The 19,886-nt window shown below is 34.9% G+C and overlaps 2 protein-coding genes across 3 annotated transcripts in view; both read left to right on the top strand.

Annotated features, from left to right (window-relative positions):
- LOC109103983 (WD repeat-containing protein 26) overlaps positions 1-11,513 on the top strand; it is a 13,853-nt gene extending 2,340 nt beyond the window's left edge. The window contains exons 3-14 of the mRNA XM_042746103.1: positions 2,086-2,142; positions 2,546-2,682; positions 2,905-3,002; positions 4,453-4,609; positions 4,689-4,827; positions 4,977-5,117; positions 5,979-6,098; positions 6,187-6,332; positions 6,420-6,498; positions 7,392-7,521; positions 7,602-7,796; positions 9,267-11,513. Coding sequence (XP_042602037.1) covers positions 2,086-2,142; positions 2,546-2,682; positions 2,905-3,002; positions 4,453-4,609; positions 4,689-4,827; positions 4,977-5,117; positions 5,979-6,098; positions 6,187-6,332; positions 6,420-6,498; positions 7,392-7,521; positions 7,602-7,796; positions 9,267-9,292 — 1,425 coding nt within the window. The 3' untranslated portion in view covers positions 9,293-11,513. The remainder of the gene's footprint in view (positions 1-2,085; positions 2,143-2,545; positions 2,683-2,904; positions 3,003-4,452; positions 4,610-4,688; positions 4,828-4,976; positions 5,118-5,978; positions 6,099-6,186; positions 6,333-6,419; positions 6,499-7,391; positions 7,522-7,601; positions 7,797-9,266) is intronic.
- Positions 11,514-12,200: 687 nt separating this feature from the next.
- Positions 12,201-18,845, top strand: LOC109103986 (fasciculation and elongation protein zeta-2-like). Of its 2 annotated transcripts, XM_042746499.1 has the most exons (9): positions 12,201-12,476; positions 13,842-13,950; positions 14,041-14,157; positions 14,265-14,406; positions 15,693-15,958; positions 16,364-16,439; positions 17,188-17,253; positions 17,366-17,384; positions 18,040-18,845. In XM_042746499.1, the coding sequence occupies exons 1-8, from the start codon at positions 12,250-12,252 to the stop codon at positions 17,374-17,376; spliced, it is 1,014 nt and encodes a 337-aa protein (XP_042602433.1). In that variant the 5' UTR covers positions 12,201-12,249; the 3' UTR covers positions 17,377-17,384; positions 18,040-18,845. The 2 variants fall into 2 exon arrangements, with proteins under 2 accessions (XP_042602433.1, XP_018972879.2); XM_019117334.2 differs by lacking the exon at positions 17,366-17,384 and having other exon boundaries at positions 12,202-12,476.
- Positions 18,846-19,886: the final 1,041 nt, after the last annotated feature.

The following is a 19,886-nucleotide window of genomic DNA, read 5'->3' as shown; positions in this document are numbered from 1 at the left end:
AAACAAATTTTTGTGGGCGGTCATGGCCTAACTGAGAGAGTCAGGTTTGTGACCCAAAGGTTGCAGGTTTGAGACTCATTTGCGGCAGGGACCACGACTGAGGTGAGACCCTTGAGCAAGGCACCGAACCCCTAACTACTCCCCGGGCACCACGGCATTGGCTGCCCACTGCTCCGAGTGTGTGTTCACGCACTTCACGGTGTGTGTGTGTGTTTGTTCACTACTCACTGCTGTGTGTGCACTTGGATGGGTGAAATGCAGAGCACAAATTCCGAGTATGGGTCACCATACTTGGCCACAAGTCACTTCCTTTCCTTTTCCTTTCAAACAACCATTTTTCACCAATCAACTCAGCTCCTAATGGACAAAGTGGCTACTTTTTCCTCATTAAATATCTTACTACACTTTACTACACACACTCACATTATTGAAGTACAATAAACAGGGTACTATGAAATCCATATTATCCCCCAAATTCTGTTTACCATTTAAATTTTTCAAATTTTGTTTTTATGGTTCAAATACATTTTATTAATCAAAAAGGATGCCTAATCAATTGAATTAATAGAACAATATTGATTCAATAATTGAATATATTTTAACACTAATAGTTCCATATAAGTTCTGCATTTAAACTTTTAATGGTAAAATACAAATTATATCAAATATGGTGGTAATCAAATTAATATAAAACTTTAAGAATTTAGGCTAATACATCCTTTGAAATAAAATCAAATTAAATTTGAACAATTCCTTTCATGTTTTGACAAACAAAGTGGTGCCCAAGAGAGGTTTACTGTTTAAATTAAAACATCAGGAAAATAGTGATATTCCTCAAAAATACTGTTTTAATGAAAGCATAGGGTTCTTAATGAGTAGTGAATGCTTTGTCATGTTTACTAAGGTCTGATCGTGATGGGTGAACTGTAGGTCAAAGGTCATGTAAATGTGTATAGATATGAGGGGAAGGGGAAAGGTTGTTAAAAAATGTTTTATTCCTTCTGGTTTTGCATGCACAGAGTTTTAATTCTTGTCTCTGGAAAAGCTTTACCAAGACTATATCTTTAAACATTTTGATCCTTTAATGCAGCAGTCATTCTCTAACCGCAAGTGTGATTTTTCAGAACATGGTTGCAGGTCTTTCCTTTTCCTGTTTACTTCGTAACCAAATTGCAAGAAAAGAGTCTGGGGCCATTTGAAAAGTGGACTAATATTTTTGACTGCAGTGTAGTTTAAATTGGTGGAAATAAAAACAATCCAGTTATGTTATGTTTTATACAGGAAGAAGCAAGTTTATTTGACCATCTCTCACCTGAATATCAGAGAGTTCGGACTATTAAAACCAAGCTCTTCTCAGATGTCAGGCAGAAAATCAATCATGCTCAGCCTTTAGGAAAATGCTTTTCAGAGCTCATGTTGGGATAAGACACTCTAGAAATTGTTTGCACATTTAGTCGATCGTGCTTCTGTCTTGAAGAGCTGTTTGGACCATGAAGCAGCCGTTTCTGACGGGGTTTTGGGTTTACTTTTACTTTTCCTTGTCTTCTGCCTCCATGAACTAACAGTTGCAAAGCTGAATCCTGTTTTTCCACCTAATTTGTTCCTAGTTTTCCATCTATTTATAGAGGCAAACTTAAAAACATACTGCTTCTTTTTTCTTAGAAAGGGATTTTGTGCAGAAAATGCTGAAGAATTTTAAAGTGATTTAAAGCGCATTGAGCAATCAAAGTCATAATTAGCTCACTTTCATTTGTTTCATCATCGTTTTAAACAATATACGTATTGTTTTAGATTTCAATTCTGTGTTTTGCTTTTTGGTCTTTCTTTAAAATACACAACACTTTTGGTGTTTTGCTAATCTAATACAAAGACATTCAGACAGTTAAAGCATGACTGAAGTGTCCAGATACTTTTTGGGGCCCATTATATTTAATTTAAAGCATTTTTGTTTTAAGTTGAAATGACTTATTTTGTCACTGAGCTTGAATGGTTGGTAAACCCTATATGGTTGATGGTGATATTTTTCCCCCCAAAATGCTGGATGAAAATGCTGAACTGACGCTTTTATTTCTTTGTGGGACACAGGCTGAAAACGACCTCAACGAGCTGAAAGCATTGATGCATTCACCCAACGCTATTGTGGTAAGAGCACCGGACTCACTCTTAGTACTGAAAGCTTCATCTGGAACAAGTGTTGTAGTAATCTTTCTGGCTAGGGTTGCACCAGCTGTTTACTTAAATTGATCTTATTTAAATTGACACACAAAGTTGAAACTAGAGGCTTATTAACTAGTTAGTTTGTAACAACAGGGAAAAAATGAGTCATATTTAGCTTTTAACTTGGTGTCCCTTTATGTCAAAACTAGTCTGCCCAGATTAGTGTTTGTAGTTCTCTGAGTGAAGACCAGAGTCTTTCCTCTTAAGAAAAAACTTGCTGATTTAAGTGAAACCCAACTGTCTTTGCTTTCACACTGTCACACATTTGATAAATGAGTCACTGAAGTGCTACTGAAAGTGAATCTTTTTTCTTTCTCTCTGGTTCTAGCGGATGAAGTTTCTGCTATTACAGCAGAAGTATCTGGAGTATTTGGAGGACGGGAAGGTTCTGGAAGCTCTGCAGGTGTTGAGAGGAGAGTTGACTCCGCTCAAATACAACACAGATCGAATCCACGTGCTCAGCGGGTACCAAATGCATACATGCGCATTGACATGCTCGCGTTATTGATAATCATAAACAACTTCTCTGTCCTGAAAGGTTTATATATCATTGCTAAAGATTTAAAGTTTCTTTGTTTAATTTCTATTTCCAGTTTCCTACTATTGTTCTCTAAAGAAAATGGTAAGCACTCTGTGATTGGCTGTGACAGCTGTCAGTGGCTCACTCTGATTGGCCGTGTGTTTTAAGTATCTGATGTGCAGTCACCCTGAGGATCTGAAGGCAAAGGCTGAATGGGAGGGAAAAGGCGCTGGATCACGATGTAGATTACTGGACAAACTCCAGAGTGAGTGTACAACCACACAATCATTTACAGGGCTATATAAGTGAAGACATACTGTAGACTTGTAGACCGTAGATATTGATTTTATTAGGGATGCAAAATATATCACCCCAGTTTTGGTTATTAGCCAATATGCTGTTTTATTTTGTTTTTTCACTGTCATTATTGGCCAACGTTTCATTTTTCTGCCTGTTCTAGCATCTAGAATAGTGATCACACTTTATTTTAAAATGACATTTATAGAGTATAATTAGACCAGTGGTTCTCAACCTTTTTTTTCTTCACTGGGCCACACTGTGTTCCAAGTGCAAGTCTCATGGGCCGCACGCATATCATTTACATATTACGTCACCAATACAAACCCAACCAGATTTATAATATTATAGCCTAAATATCATGATATCTAAACCATTACATATATTGAAATAGACATTACTTTTATTAATGGTGAGTAGAATTGTTTAAGTACTGAGTCACATTAATAAAATACATGTATTTACTATAGTGTTTTGTTTAGAGTTTGTTGCGTGTAATAAAGCATAATTTATTGTTATTACTATAGTAAGTACATGTAATTACACATACTAGTAGAGTAATAAACAATTATTGCTAACTTAGCAAAAATATTGTTATTTGTATTACTTTTGTGTAATTTATTATATTAATATAAATTTTTATAATACTTCTATGTAAGATATAGTAAATATTATACAACCTGTATATGATTTAAGACACCTTAAAATAACTTTTTGCATTTTAGAATGGTTTACTACTTTTTTTTCTTTTTTTATTTGTACCTTTTAAGGACATTCCAAAACGGAAGTTTTGTCAGATTTACCCCGTACTTCTGCTGCCATTTTTTATTTTTGCTGATTTATAGCATATTTATAAAATGTATATTATTTGTTATAATACTTTTTTTATTAAAATTACATAAATATTATGAATCTTATAATAAATGATTTAAGACACCTAAGAGAAAACGTTTTGCATTTTTCGAATGCTTTACCTCACTTATTTTTAATCGTTTGTAACTCAACTTTTTATTTTAATTTTTTATATTGACAAAACAACATCCATCCAAGCCAACAAACAAACAGGGAAGGGGGAGCAACAGACACATCATCAATAATTTACAATTTGAAAGAGACGGGGAAAAAAAATTTACATTGTCATTCCTTTACATATTCCAAAATGTCAGAAGAAAAACACTACCATGCATCAATAGTCCCAGGTTTAGCTCCGTTAATTCATGCCGTTGTACATTCACAGGCCACTATCCCAAAGAATCATTTGTAATTTTTAAGGAGATCCCAGAATGGAGAATTTGTCAGATTTAGCTCATACTGTATGGTGGCAGGTTTTCTCAAGTTTATAGACAGTCTTTTGCTATTTACTCTGTTTTCTATTATTTCATATCATATGTCTGTATTTATAATTGTGTGTTTTTTAGCGTACCTGCCCCCCTCTGTAATGTTGCCCCCTCGGAGGCTGCAGACGCTGCTCAGACAGGCCGTGGAAATGCAGAGAGATCGCTGCCTTTATCACAACACCAAACTGGACTCCAGTCTGGACTCTGTGTCCTTACTGCTGGATCACGTCTGCAGCAGGTGTGCCACGTTCACTCATTCTAACGCACCCCTCCGTCCTCAGAGATTTCACATGCATCATCTGCACTTGTGTTTGCAGGAAACAGTTTCCCTGTTACACTCAGCAGATCCTCACAGAGCACTGCAATGAAGTCTGGTTCTGCAAGTTCTCCAACGACGGCACTAAACTCGCCACCGGCTCGAAAGACACAACTGTGATTATCTGGCAGGTGGAGCCGGTGAGAGAATACATCCGTCACATGGATGTTTTTGTTTGTTTGATCATCTTGAAGTTGGCAGTTTTTAAAGTGACAGTGACACTTTTTTGAGTTAACCTTGACACTTGTTAATCTCGAATAAATGAATTAATGTGTTCTCTCGCACACAGGACTCACATCAGCTGAAGCTAGTGCGGACTCTGGAGGGTCACGCATACGGTGTGTCGTATCTTGCCTGGAGTCCTGATGATGTTTACCTGATCGCCTGCGGTCCTGATGACTGCTCCGAACTCTGGCTTTGGAACGTTCAGGTAAACATTTGACATTTTCCTTCATTCACTGTGGGTACTTGGAAATTATAAAATACATAGACAAAGGCAAGCATCTACTAGGTGTTTAAAACACAACCTCTGCTCTTCAATGTGTTGCAAGAAGCTTTTGTTGAAAGTGACAGAGAAAATATCAACATACGTTGTCATTATTATTACAATATCCAAAATCTCAAGTATGATGTTTACTTTTTTATTTTTTTACGTTTTCAGCCTTGACAGAATATAAATGTATTAATAAAAATTATTAAAATGTTTTAGAAATATGTTTTTTTAAAACTGATAATTTTTTATTAAAATCACTTTTTATTTTTTTTATTAATTTCCAAATTATTTTCAAACATATTTAAATTTATTGAAGCAGTGTTATCCTATTTACTGTCTTTAAATTAAATAGTTATTTTCTTTAAAAGTAATGAAATAATATTTATTAAAAATAATTAATTAAATAGTTTTATATTTTTTAAATGGTTGCCTTTTCTGTGTTAAATTTTATTTATTTATTATTAATTAATTAATTATTAATTTCCGTTTTTTTTCTTTTAAATTCAAGTTAAATTAATTATATACTTTTTATTTATAATTTTTAAATAAATATTTTTACATTTTGTTATAGTCATCATGTTATCTTTAAATTAAATCGAGTAATAAATATCAGCTTTATTTTGGCAATTGGCCACCCTGTTCTCCAGGTTAACAGCATTGGACATAAAAAAAAAAAAAAAAAAAAAAAAAACCTTATTGGTTGGCTAATCAGGATTTTCCACTCAAGCATTTTAGATGCAGACTTCATTTTTTAGCTCAGCTGTGACCTCTGACTCTCTTCTTCCACCTGGTGGTCAGACAGGAGAACTGCGGACAAAGATGAGTCAGTCTCATGAGGACAGCCTGACCAGCGTGGCCTGGAACCCTGACGGCAAGCGCTTCGTTACAGGAGGACAGAGAGGGCAGTTCTACCAGTGTGTAAGTTCAGAACGGGAGTAAAGAAGTTTGATTGTCAGGATTTGCCAGGTTAGCCTTTAGTAATGAGTTATTGGTTGTGATTGGGCAGGATCTTGAAGGAAACCTGTTGGAGTCGTGGGAAGGCGTGCGTGTGCAGTGCCTGTGGTGTATGTCCGACGGCCGGACTGTTCTCGCCTCTGATACGCACCAGAGGATCCGTGGATACAGTTTCGAGGACCTAACGGACAGAAACATGTAAGCAGCTGTTCGACTAGATTATCAGACGCGCCTGAGTTTTGAAAACTGTGTGTGACCTTTCACTTCTCTCTGTTCATACTCTAGAGTTCAGGAGGATCATCCTATAATGTCTTTCACTGTTTCTAAGAATGGAAGATTAGCTTTGTTAAATGTAGCAACTCAGGTAAGCATACGTGTCTCAAATGTGTTACATCATCATTATTATTACAATATCCAAAATGTTTATTTTATTTTTTAATTTAAGTTTTTAATAATAAATAATAGTTTTCTGAAATCATAATAATTAGAAACTTTTTATTTGGATTTTTTCCTGATAATTTTTTCTCAAATTCTTTAATTTTCAAATTAGTTTTCACGTTGTTATTTTTTTATTGCAGTTATATTATCTTATATATTTGCTACCTTTCAATTAAATAATGTAAATTTAAAAAAAAAAAATATTTTTTAATTATTGATAATTAAAATGATATTTTGCATTTTTCAAATTCATTCATTTTCAATAATTATTGGGATTTTTGTTATTTTATTTCAGCAGTATTCATTGAAATAGTTTAATTGTTTTATATAATTTACTATTAATTTTTAAATATTGCTAATTATTAAAATTGAATTTCACATTTTTCTAATTCATTTTAATTATATTTTATTTGAATTGTGATTTTTTTTTTCCTTTTATAATTTAATAATAATTGTTAAAAATGATTGCTAATTATTACAATTAAATTTCAGAATTTTCAAATTCATTTATTTTTGTTCATAATTATTTTTGAGAATAGTGTTGATTTATTGCAGCAGTGTTACTCTTATGGTATTTACTATTTTTGGGTCAAATTGTGTGATGTTTTATAATTTAATAATAATTACAAAATATTATGAATAATTCCTAAAATTATATTTCACATTTTTAAAATTCATTTTCATTTTTTTGTTTTGTTTTGAGAATATATTGCAATTAAATTGTATTGCAATAATGTTTTCCATACATTATTTACCATCTTTAAATTACATTGTTGTACACTGTTGTCCTAACCCAGTGTCATGTTTGATTGTAACCAGGGCGTTCATCTCTGGGACCTACAGGACCGTGTGTTGGTCAGGAAGTATCAGGGTGTGACACAGGGGTTCTACACCATTCACTCCTGCTTCGGTGGACACAACGAGGATTTCATCGCTAGCGGCAGCGAAGGTACTTTGGTTTATTCCTCAGCTTCTTTCTTCAGGTGTGTTTCATATGAATCGTTCTCACTCAGTCTTGCTGTCTCTCAGATCATAAGGTATATATTTGGCACAAGCGCAGCGAGCTGCCGATCATGGAGTTGACAGGACACACGCGCACAGTGAACTGTGTCAGCTGGAACCCCTGTATTCCCAGTCTTATGGCCAGCGCTTCTGACGACGGCACAGTCCGTATCTGGGGACCCGCACCCTTCCTGGACGCACAAGAGCTGGACGGCCTCAATGGTACAGACATGCCCTCCAATCACAGAACAAACAGGAAGTGTAATAACCCTGAGAGTTAGAGCTTCCATTCTTCAGATTCACTGATGATAATACAAACATCTATAATCTAAGTTGAGTTTATTATTGAGTTTCAATAATGTTCTTAAAATCAGCATGACTTCATTCACATTCCTGGTCTCATTGTGTATAATGCATTTAAAAAACATTAATGTAATGAAAATAAGATACATTTTTACATTTTTCCTGACTTCCAAATATCTGTCATATAGACAATCATACAATTAAAGTTGTATAATATATATAATGTTATCAATTAGAATTTTCAGACTTTTTTTTTTTCTTTTTTGGAAAATATAAAATATTGTCATTTTTAAATTTTTAAAATAGTATTCTTATTTTTAAATTGATTTTCAACAACCCGCTACATAAAACTCTTCACAATCCAGTATATTTTATAAATAAAGAAATAAGAACTTTTTTTCAGTTTTTTTTAAAAATTGTTTTATTGCAATAATTAATTAAAAGCAATAATAAGAAAATACAACTCTACAATTTTTTTTTTTTTTTTTTTTTTATATATTTAATGTGCTCTCTAATTGAATGTTACTGAAATAAAATGGGTTGTGACTCCTTCTTTATGTTGGAATAAAACATTTTTGATAAACTATTTAACTACTTAGTTAGAGTTTAATCTTATTTGAGGCTGTTGGACATTCAGCCAGTAGTGCATTATGTATAATTGTGTCATGAATGCATAAACTAGCGTCTTCTTTGGTATAAGGAACAGAGACTATTTTGTCACTATGCAATATTTCTAGAGAATGAGACTTACAAAAGCCCAATTGTTGTCAAACAAGTTTTTTCACTGTTCCCATGTGACTGAAGTTTTTGTTCCAATGAATAGTTGCACTGTTTAGTCATAATTTAACAGAAGGATAGATTTTTATTTTGTTAGTACAACACTCTACCATATCTTAATTTGTTTCAATGTGTTTTTGTTGTTGTTTTTGTGTGTTTAAGTCACTCTTATTTATACACTATTGTTCAGAATTTTGTATTATTATTTTTTTTAACAAGTCTCTTGTGCTCACCAAGGCTGTATTTATTCGATAATAGAGTAAAATACAGTAATAACCAGTAAAATTGCTAAATATTTTTACAATTTAATATAACTGTTGTGTATTTGAATATATTTTAAAATTAAATTTATTCCTGTGATGCAGAGCTGAATTTTCAGCATTATTACTCCAGTCTTCAGTGTCACATAATCCTTCAGAAATCATTCTAATATGCTGATTTGCTGCTTAAGAAACATGTTGAAATGTTGAAAACAGTTCTGCTGCTTCATATTTTTGACAAATACAAACTTCAATAGAACAGCATTATTTGAAACAAATCTTTTGTAACATTATAAATGTCTGTACGGTCACTTTCGATTAATAAAAGTAGATTTTTCTCTCCTGTTCTCAGAGAGTTGCAGCAGTATGGACAGTTGATGGCAGCCCTGGAACAGATGACTTCGCAAATGCGAAATCCAACAGAGAAAAACACGATTACAGCATTGTCCTCCTCCACAACGACGCACGAGTGCAAACGTGAAAGAGATCCAGAGCCTGGCTTTCAAGAGTCCGGAGGCAGCAGAGACCTGACGCTGATCCGACCCGCTTCCATACCGACGGATCTGATCTCTTTCCCTCCACGGGATTCCCGTGGCTATTCCCATTATTACCCTTTCATTAGGCCTGAAGACGAGAGCTGGAGCGCCCGGGCGGGTGTATAAACCCACACTCCATGTTCTTCTCTCTCGCTCGCTCTCGATCCTCCAGCAGCAGAGGACGAAGCACTTTTAAAAAAAAAAAAAAATACTAGTCCTAGCAATTCTCTCTTTTGTTCCTTTAGCAGTTGATCAGCTTGGGCTTTAGTGTTGATGATGGAGTGCTGTAGTTTTTCTGTATATTTTTTTTTTAATCTTTCAGAACACAATGCATTGGTTTCAACCAGACTCCCACGTCATGTGTCAGCAGGGGTCAGAGGTCACCGAGAGTTTGAGTGTTCGACTGAATTCTGCTTCAGCATCCCTCCTGTAGCACAGCCATGTGTGTGTTTGTATGTGAGTGTGTGAGTGTTCAAATGTGCCTAAAGTTGGTGTACGTTCACATGTGGCACACCAGCGTGAGTGTGTCCCTTGTTTAGCCATACGATTCATTTTAACAGAATCTGATCGAAGCCCCAGAGACCTTCATCTGTGGAACAAAAACTTGAGAACCATTTTTTTTTTTTTAAAGAAAGCTGTTAGCAAAGTTCCTTGTTTTCACCACTTACCTTAGTGCTGGCGTTCGGGAGAGAGACTTTGTTATATTAGTACAAAATTAAATTGACTTTGAGCTTTAAACAGAAAGATACTGTGACACTCAAACTGTCAATCAGATTTTCGGAGTTCTGTGGCGTATAAATGACCTATGCAGCAACGTTTGAGCTGAGAGCCCCGTATAATGTTTCTTGCAGCAGCCATACCAGCATTAAAATAAACCGTCTCTGACCGCACTACATTTCATCCTGTACGCTAGTTCAGTTCTGTCCACTCGGTCACGATCCCTGAGCTGTTTACACCAAATATCCCGCTTTGAATCCCATTTTTGGAGAGAAATATTTGCTGTGGACTGATATTAAATGTTTGAAAAGAAATGCTTTTCTGCCTGTTTTTATGGAAGTTTTTGTTACTTACTTTGGTTTACAAGATTTCTTTTTTATTTCGTTTTTTTTTTTGGTTGACTTTATTCTCTGTATCATTATATTAAACTATAACCAGATAAATTGTCTCCTCTTTTTTTTAACTTTTATTTAAGCATTATTAGCATTCTTTCCATTTAAAAAAAAAAATAAAAAAAATAGTTGCATTAACCATAATTTTAATGACATCTACATATGCTTTGCGCAGTTACAAGATGGTGCTAAACGCCCCGGCCTTTGCCTCGCAGGTGGAAGTTCAATCGGAAATCCAAAGTATCCAGAAAAACTTTTCTAAAATTACGTCACTTTATTAAAGAGACATTTTTATCCTCGCCAACTTGACAGCTTGTGGAAATCAACATAAAGCAATTATTTGAGAAGATGATTTTCCAGTTATTACAGATTTGTAAATGGATTTTGATATCGAATGGCTTCGAATTGGTCAGCAACATCTGCCTGTTTTGGTTTTCATTGAATTTTGCCTGTTTACTTGAGGACCATTTTGTGCCATAAGCAAAAAAAAAAAAAAAGCGCATAAAATCTCAACAATAATTGGTCGCTGCTCGGACCAGGCTGATGCTTGTGCACTGTGACACATCTTTGCTGTTGATTTAGCTGATCTGAGAGCGGTTTCTTTGGCTAGTCCTCCTCGTTGTTTTAAAGAACTAAAACAAGCCTGCTCGTTACAGCAGTGGACGTATTATTAATGCGTATGATGATGGGGGTAGTATTGTTACTCTTGTACTGTGGGCTCTGTGTACTCTACTAACCATATGCAAGAGGGTCTCTCTTCTCCAGCTAACTGCAGGTGTGTTGCTCTCATGTTTGACTGTGAATCAGTCGTGTGAGAGGTTTCCTTCATGATAACTGCATCCATTTGCATTAAATGTGTTCTTTCAAAAGTGATTGTACTGTTTTGTATTGTTGTGTAGGAGATGTGTTATGTATGCATATTTTCAATAAAGCATTCAGGGTTTTGAAACATAATGAAGCATTTCATCTGGCCTGCATGGGTTAAACTGGGACACAGAATATATGGTTACTTTTGTGAGAGAATAATCAAGCTACAGAAAGTATTTTAAAAAGTGGTACCGTGTAATAGTAATAGATGCAGATGGTACTGTAAAATGTGCAATGATTTTTAAATGATACTAGAATCTAGACTACAAGGAATACTGCTTTTATAATATCAAGAAAGGTTTTTTTTATTTTTTTAATAAACTGTAGGAAATTTTATTTATTTGTTGTTGATTACATTGCTAGGTTGGTCTGTTCCATTATTTTTATTATTAAATTTTTTTTTATTAAACTCCGATATAATTACAATAAAACAAATATAGTTAGAAAAGTAAACATTTACACAAAAATTACAAATAAAACAATTAAAATGCATAGATAAAACCCATAATGACAGTAATGATCAAAAGTAACCGTAAAAATAAAATAAATCCTATGTTTTTAATGTAATAATTATGGATGTAATAATGTAAAAAATAAAAATAAAAAAAAATAAACGTTTAATAAAAACACCAAAATGACAGCACACAGTCCAAGTTTTAATAGCTTTATTTCTTACAGGTACAAAGTTTTAAAATAGATCCTCCTAAATAAGTTTTAAAAGCGACTTTGATTACGCGTGTGTTTGCGTGGCAGCGTCGCCCCGCCCCCTCCCTCCCTCCTCTAGTGCGTGCGCGTACTCTGCGTACCGTCGTCCGCCACAGTCATGGCGGCCCCGGTCGCTCCGCTTGATGAAGACTGGGAGGATTTTAACGAATTCAAAGCGGCTGATTCCCACAGCACTTGGACCGCGGAACCAGAGAATTCACCGCAGACCCAAAGCTTCGCATCCTTCGACGAGACGCTGAGCGCGAGCTTCCCGTACTCCAGCAGCGCGTGCACGAGCGTCTCTGTGAGTGCAGTGAGTGAGCGCGAGCTGCTGCGCGATGACGAGTGAGTGACAAAAACATGCTCCAAATATTATAACAACGCGAAATATGTCCTTTAGTATTTTATATGTTTTACATAGTAAATACGTTTATATAAATATACTCGCTCCAGTTTTAATAGAATTAACTTAACGGTAAGGTTTCATATTATGGCTGTGATTCTTTATTTACACAACAATAAAGTCCCATAATTTACCATGGTATTCTTGGAAATTGCTTGGAGTACCATTTTTGTAAGGGTATTTTGAAAAGGTCATATTATTTTCACAAAATATTTCCGCAAAAAAGTACCGTGGTATTGCAACTTAAATTAATTTAATTAATTATCCATAATTATCATCCATTAATTATCCATCCATAAATCCATTTATATATATATATTATATATATATATATATATATATATATATATATATATATATATATATATATATATATATACATATATATTATTTATTTATTTCTTTTTTTTTGTTGAAGAAATCAATGCAACAGTGTTTAATGAATGTTTATTTGTTTATCTCTCAAGCGTCATTATTGTATTGCATTGCATTATGTTTTGAAACTACAGTGCTTGGATCATAAAACTAAATATTAGTATCATCTTACTGAGACATATCACTAAGAGATATAGTGTGTCAGCTGATATTTATATTTATATAAATTGTCTTCTATACTCTTTTCTAAATCTTATTGACTTGCAATCTAACTGTCATGAGTCCGGACCCGGTGTTCCTCCCTGTCACCACCCAGAGGGCGCCACATCCATTCTCCCGGACTCATTAACTTCACTCCGCTCAGCTGTGTCACCCACTCACACACTTACACTCACACCTGGACACTAGTTCGACACACCTGTCACATACTCATACACAGCTGTCCCCCATTTGTTCACTAGTATATATTCTCCACACTCCCAGCTCTCGGCCTGCCTGAATTAATGTTATTTGCTATGTTTGTTGTCTTGACGTGTCTCTAGTGTTTGCATTTCTGGCTTGTCCCTGTGATTCGTTTCTGTTTTGTTTTTGCCGTGTTGGCCTTTTGTTTATTAAAGAATAAGTTTTCCCCTGCGTTTGGACCCAGACCCGGTTTCTTCCACGGCGCCCTTTACCGCGCCGTGACACTAACAGAATTTAAGCTTATTTTTTGGCCTTAGAAATATCAGCAACTGCATCAAATTGCATATATTTGCATATCAAATATGTCTCACAAACAAACATGTATGCAAATTTTTTTTTGGCTAAAGTTACAATAAACTGTTTCATTTGGAACTGACCTTTATTTCATACGTCAGGCTTTACAGGGTTAAGCAAAATCTTGTATATGCTGTCTTTCTCATGTATTCTTGTGTTTTCTTGTTGTTTGGCAGGATATGGAACACTTTGACGGAGAATTATGGCAATGTGATGCCAGTGGACTGGAAAACCTCTCACACGCGTTCACTACATCTGCCCACGCTGAACCTCCAGCCTCAGGAGGTGAGACCCGTCTGTCCATCCAGTCATCCATGCATCTATTTCCATCAGTGCAGACACATTGTGTGTGTGTGTGTGTGTGTGTGTTTTCAGAGGGTGGAGGTCAATAATCTTGACGTGTCTGATGACGAGGAGCTCAGAGATCAGATGGACATGCACACCATCATCATCTCGTGTGTGAACGAGGAGCCGCTGTTCACTGCAGAACAGGTACAGTGTATACACTCCAGACCTTTGAGACTATTTAAGTGATGCAATGATAATTTTCATAATGATACTTGCTATACCTTTTCCTTGACACTCTGTGTGTTAATCAGGTCATAGAGGAGATTGAAGAAATCATGCAACAGTCTCCAGATGATGAGGATCACGAGAGTCCGTCTCAGTTTGACCTCTCCATGATGTCTCATGAGTTACACACACTCACACACTCCACATCCAACAGCAGCTACGAGGAGCGTAAGTACTGCACGTCTGTATTCACAGCTTTTTTTTTTTTATTTGTCAGCCAACTCCATTTGACCTAAATATTTACTTCAAGTAGTTTTTAGGTTAATATTTCAATAAATTAACATTTTTGCATGGTTAGATGTGGGTTAATGGTCATGTGGCATGCAGGTAAACAAATAAAATATTTAATCTTTTTGTTGTTTTATATTCATTTGTTTTTATTTCAAGATTATTTCTTTTCATTTTATTTTATATCGTTTTACATGATTTGATATTAGATAATAATTTTTTTTTTAGTTTTTCATCAACTCAGAATCCCCTGCAAGTTCCTGAATGATCCCCCACAATGGGAATCCCTGCCTTAGATAATTAAAAAATGATTAATATATAAATATTAAGTATGGTTTTCATCCAAGTCGATACAAAAATATAACGTAATGATGCCAGTCTTTCTAACCGATCAAACATCAAAACAATAGACAACTAGAAAACCTCTCACTGCTCTTAATATGTTTTAGTTCTTTATTCCTGACAGTTTTCTTAAATAAATGTCTAAAATGGTTACATATATGAGCCTGTTGTACTTGTGTATGCCTGTTAATATTTTTCCCAAATGGCTGCAGAGGGTTTGTGAGTTGATCAAAAGTATTTAATTGATTGTAAAACTATTATTTTTATATTACTTATATTTATTTAAATTAAGAGGTTACACAGTTAATTAATATCTTAAATAAAATTGTGATATATACTTTTAGATATATATAGTTTTCATATGAGATTAAATGTCATATTGCAGTTCAAATCGCAGTCACAATGTATGACAAAAAATTTTTGCAATATTTTTGGCCAAGTCATGCAGCCCCATGTGTAGGTAATTTAAAAATAAATAAATAAATAATATGATTACTATATTTTCTGTTTACTTGCATGCCATCTGACCATTAACCAACATCAGAGAAAAGTGAACATGCAAATGTGTCAAATTAAAATATTAACATAAATTCTGAGAGTGTTCAAGTAAATATTTGATGTCTGAGAGGTTCGGCTGATTAAAAAAGTTTGGGAACCCCTGCATTAGCATATTATTCTAGTTTATTTTGCCTCAAATGGTAACTGTGTAAGTACTTTTGAGGGCTGATATGTTGGTTGGAAGTTCACACATATCTTTTATATCTCAAACAGAACTGGAGTGTCGAAATGAGCGTGTTATGAAATAACGGTGCTGTAGAAATGGAAATTTTTTCTTGTGTTTGAATGACTTCAGATTTTGATCTTTTGGCTGGTCTCTGTCTCAGGCTTGCGTGGCCTGTGCGTGTCTGAGCTGCTGGAGCGTCTGGAGGAGGTGGAGCGGCAGATCCGTGGTTTCTCCGAGGAGCTGATCGATCAGCTGGCGGTGAGGGAGGAGCTGGACTACGAGAAGGAGGTGAAGAACACGTTCATCTCGGCACTCATCCACGTGCAGAACCGACAGAAAGAACATCGAGAGCTGCTGAAGAAAAAGAGGAAGATAAAGACCACAGGCGGCGAGCAGAGATCCAACCGCTCGCATGTGCCAGGAACCGTAAGGATGCTAATCACTCATTAGCAAGCCCACACAAAATCTACACCCGCAGAAATCTCCATAGATTTCTGTAGAACTGGAACATTTTCGAAGCTCTACACAAACCCTCGTCTGTTCATCTATCCAATAATTTGGCTGAATTCATAATGCTTTTAAATTTCAGTACTACTGCAGCTTCATTTTACACATTTTGCCATGTTTAAAATTATTTGTTCGGGGACAACCTAACCTTTTTCTCTGAATCAGCACAAAGAAATCTCTCAGATCTTAAACACATCTGTTCAATAAGAATTAGAATTTTTTTTTTTGTACATGTTCTGTAATTTTTGAAAAATTGGTTAAAGAATCTATAAAATTTATGCATTTATACATTTATGTTTTTGACCACCTTTGTCTGTTTTTCAGTATCTGACGACGGTGATCCCGTACGACAGGAGCAGCGGAGCGCCGTCTGTAGAAGACCTGCAGATCCTGACCAAGAGTGAGTCTATGAACTCTGTTTATTACATTCCTTCAAAGTGATCTCATAACAAATGTACTTTAATTTTAATCTGACCACAAATGAGACTTTGGTCAGGCACTTGTGTGAACTTCAGATACTGTAACTTCACACAATCTTTCAAACTGTAACTTGGAACAGTATAAATGATTGTGTCATTATATTAATTAATAATTTAAACATTTGATTTTGAATTATTTAAACATACAGTTGTATTAAAAAATACCATTCAAAAGTTGGTTCAATAGGTTTTTTGTTTTTGGAAAGAAAAAAAATAATACTTTTCAGCAAAGATGCATTAAATTGATCAAAAGTGACAGTAAAGACATTTATAAAATTATATAAAGTTTTTATTTCAAATAAGTGCTGTTTCTTTCTGTAACTTTCTATTCATCAAAGAATTCTTTCAGAATCAGCGAAACTGTTTTCAACATTGATAATAATCAGAAATGTTTGTTTTATCACAGGAATAAATTGTATATTAAAACAGTTCTTAAATTATTTTAACATAGAAGTTATTTTATATTAATAATATTTCACAATAGTATAAAAAAATCTTCCTGACCCCAAACTTTTGAGCGGTAGTGCATATTTGAGTTCTATAAATAACTTTATTGTTATTATTATTTTAGTTTAATAATGTTACTGCTTCTTAAACGAGTTTAATAATATGGATGTGAAGAGTATTGAGGGTGTACGTGTATAACAGTGTCTCTGTGTTTCTCTGTAGTTCTTCATGCCATGCGTGAGGACAGTGACACAGTTCCTGCTCTTCTCACCAACTACATCCTCAAAGGTATCAGACACCCGAATCACTCGCCAGTCTCCGTCACTGTCAGTCTGAGCCTCATTGATCTTCTGTGTGTTTCATGTGTTTTGTTTTTGCTCTCGCTGCATTTGACCTCTAGCACTGGTGTGAGAGAACAGGTGTGTTGCTTCAACATATCGCTAATTATAATGATTTCAGTCTAAAATGACAAAACATTGTATTTATATGTTGAGATTTCAAATGAAGACTTCCCCAAAGGAGACAATTTTGTATTCAAGCCATAGATAAGAAAACCCACCTAGACACACAAGTGTGTGTAAAATAGATTTTTGTCATCTGTGTGTGTGTGTGTATTATTTGTTGTCCTCTCTGTGATGTGTGTTAGTGAACATTATTTGTTTCATAAGGAAGAAATTGCATTGGTAATAATACACAATGTACAGCAAAACAAAACAATATAAACTACTGCTCACCAAGGCTGCATTTATTTGATCAAAAATGCATTAAAATAAGTAATATTCTGAAATATTATTACAATTTAAAACTATTGTAAAGTGTCATTTATTCCTGTGATGCAAAGCTGAATTTTCAGCATCATTCCTCCAGTCTTCAGTGTCACATGATCCTCCAGAAATCAGTCTAATATACTGATTTGCTGCTCAGTAAATGGTTTTACTGTCACTATTAAATAATTAAATGCATCCTTGCTGAATAAAGGTATTAATTTCTTTAAGCACACTTGCTGAGCCCAAACGTGTAATATATTTCAGTCATTATATTTACTGATCTATCCTTTCATGTCTGTTGTTTCAGTGTTGTGTCCCACTTAGAGTTTCTGGAGCAGAAAAGCAGCTGATATCATCGGTACGGCGGACATCTGTTCATCTGCATCTCTCCAGATGATGTTCTTGTCTAATCATGCACAGAATTGACCCACCAGTGGCATTTATTTCTCAGTCTGAATGTGTGTTTTGTTTTGTGTCGATGTTATTGTGTGTGGGAGCTTGAGTGCAGTATTTAGGTTATTTCCTAATGCAGTTCACATTTCACTTACTGTCAGATTCTGCAGCTGTCATAAATCATGCACGTCATATTCAGTTTGTTTTCGCACAGATCTAGATGCAAGATTTCCCCCTTTTGATCTTTCAATCAGATGAAATGCGATTTCAGGAAGTTTAAGCTGCTGATGGCTGAAAATCGTAGAATGATTTCAATGATTTAAAAGTAATCTCTTCAGCAAAGGCAGGTACAAGTATTTGTGTATGAAAAGTTTATGTAGCTGCAAAATCTAAACGTTTATCAAATCGGAATGAAATTTTAGTGGTACTTTTTTAAAACACAACATTTAATTCATTGCCAGTTACTAGATTATAAAACTATTTTTGTTCTGTTCAACCAGCTTTCTAACATTTCTCTATAACAGTATTAATATTGAACGGCACAAGTTTATACTACCAGCTGAAGTGAAATCTGTGAGATCTCAGCAGTGGAGGAAGGACATGTTTGACTTTTATCAGATCTCTGGGCTGGATTTCTGTTTTAAGGTATGAAGAGCTGAAACGCGTCTGTCTGTCCTCACTAAGGTCCTGTGAGAAGATTAAATGATTGTCTCTGGTTTATTAGGTTTTTTTTTTGTATGTGTGGTTATAAGGTAAGATGAATGTCACTTTTTGATGGAGAGATTGAGATTTTGTTGAGTCTTGTAGATGCACCACCTTAAAGCAGTAGTTCACCCAAAAATGAAAATTTGCTGAAAATCTCCTCACCCTCAGGGCATCTAAGATGTAGATGAGTTTTTCTTCTTCACAACAGCTTTGGAGAAATGTAGCATTATCTCACTTGCTCAGCAATGGATCCTCTGCAGTGAATGGGTGCCGTCAGAATGAGAGTCCAAACAGCTGATAAAAATGTCACAATAATCCACACATTTCAGTCCATCAATTAATGTTTTGTTAAGTGATAATAATTGACTTGTTTCCTACAAAGACGCGGCTTTTCATTATTATTATTGTGATGTTTTTATCAGCTGTTTGGACTCTCATTCTGACGGCACCCATTCACTGCAGAGCATCAATTGCTGAGCAAGTGATATAAATGTCCTGAGGTTGAGTACATTTTCAGCTAATTTTCATTTTTGGATGAACTTGCTTTAAAGGATTATTTCACTCTAAAAACCTGTATGATTTTATTCTGTGCACAAAAGGGGTCCAAAATAAGGATTATGTGCCATATTTCAAATCTTCCACAGCCGCTCAGTCGCTTTTTATCATTAATTTTTATTCCACAAAAGAAAGTCATACAGGTTTGGAACAAGAATGTGAATTATTCCTTTAGACATGTCTCTAAATCAGTCTGTTCTGTGGACTGAAACTTATCAAAAGGTCCGATTAAGGAATCGAAATTGTTTTCATGTTTGTAAAGCGTTCAGAAAGTAAAAGTGGCTGCATGCACTTTCAGTTGGTCTCAAAGGGAACAGTTTTGTAGAGCACGACTACAGCTCTTGTTGGTGTCGTCGGCCCCTCCCCTCATTATTATAAAAAACATCAGCACACAACAAAAAATCATAGCACACGCACTATAATAACTAGAGATTATATATTTATACAAGCAATAATGTAATGCTGCCTTTTTGAATGCATGATATTTTGTACATTGAAACT

Source organism: Cyprinus carpio, chromosome B20 (genome assembly GCF_018340385.1).
Source record: "Cyprinus carpio isolate SPL01 chromosome B20, ASM1834038v1, whole genome shotgun sequence".
Classification (NCBI taxonomy): Eukaryota; Metazoa; Chordata; class Actinopteri; order Cypriniformes; family Cyprinidae; genus Cyprinus; species Cyprinus carpio.
Note: the sequence above shows the minus strand (reverse complement) of the source record. Positions and strands in the feature narration are given on the sequence as shown.

Coding starts and splice junctions, on each gene's coding strand:
- LOC109103986 (XM_019117334.2), top strand. CDS start 12,250: ATGGCGGCCCCGGTCGCTCCGCTTGATGAAGACTGGGAGGATTTTAAC. Junction 14,407..15,692: donor CAACAGCAGCTACGAGGAGC/GTAAGTACTGCA, acceptor TCTCTGTCTCAG/GCTTGCGTGGCCTGTGCGTG. Junction 15,959..16,363: donor GCTCGCATGTGCCAGGAACC/GTAAGGATGCTA, acceptor TCTGTTTTTCAG/TATCTGACGACGGTGATCCC.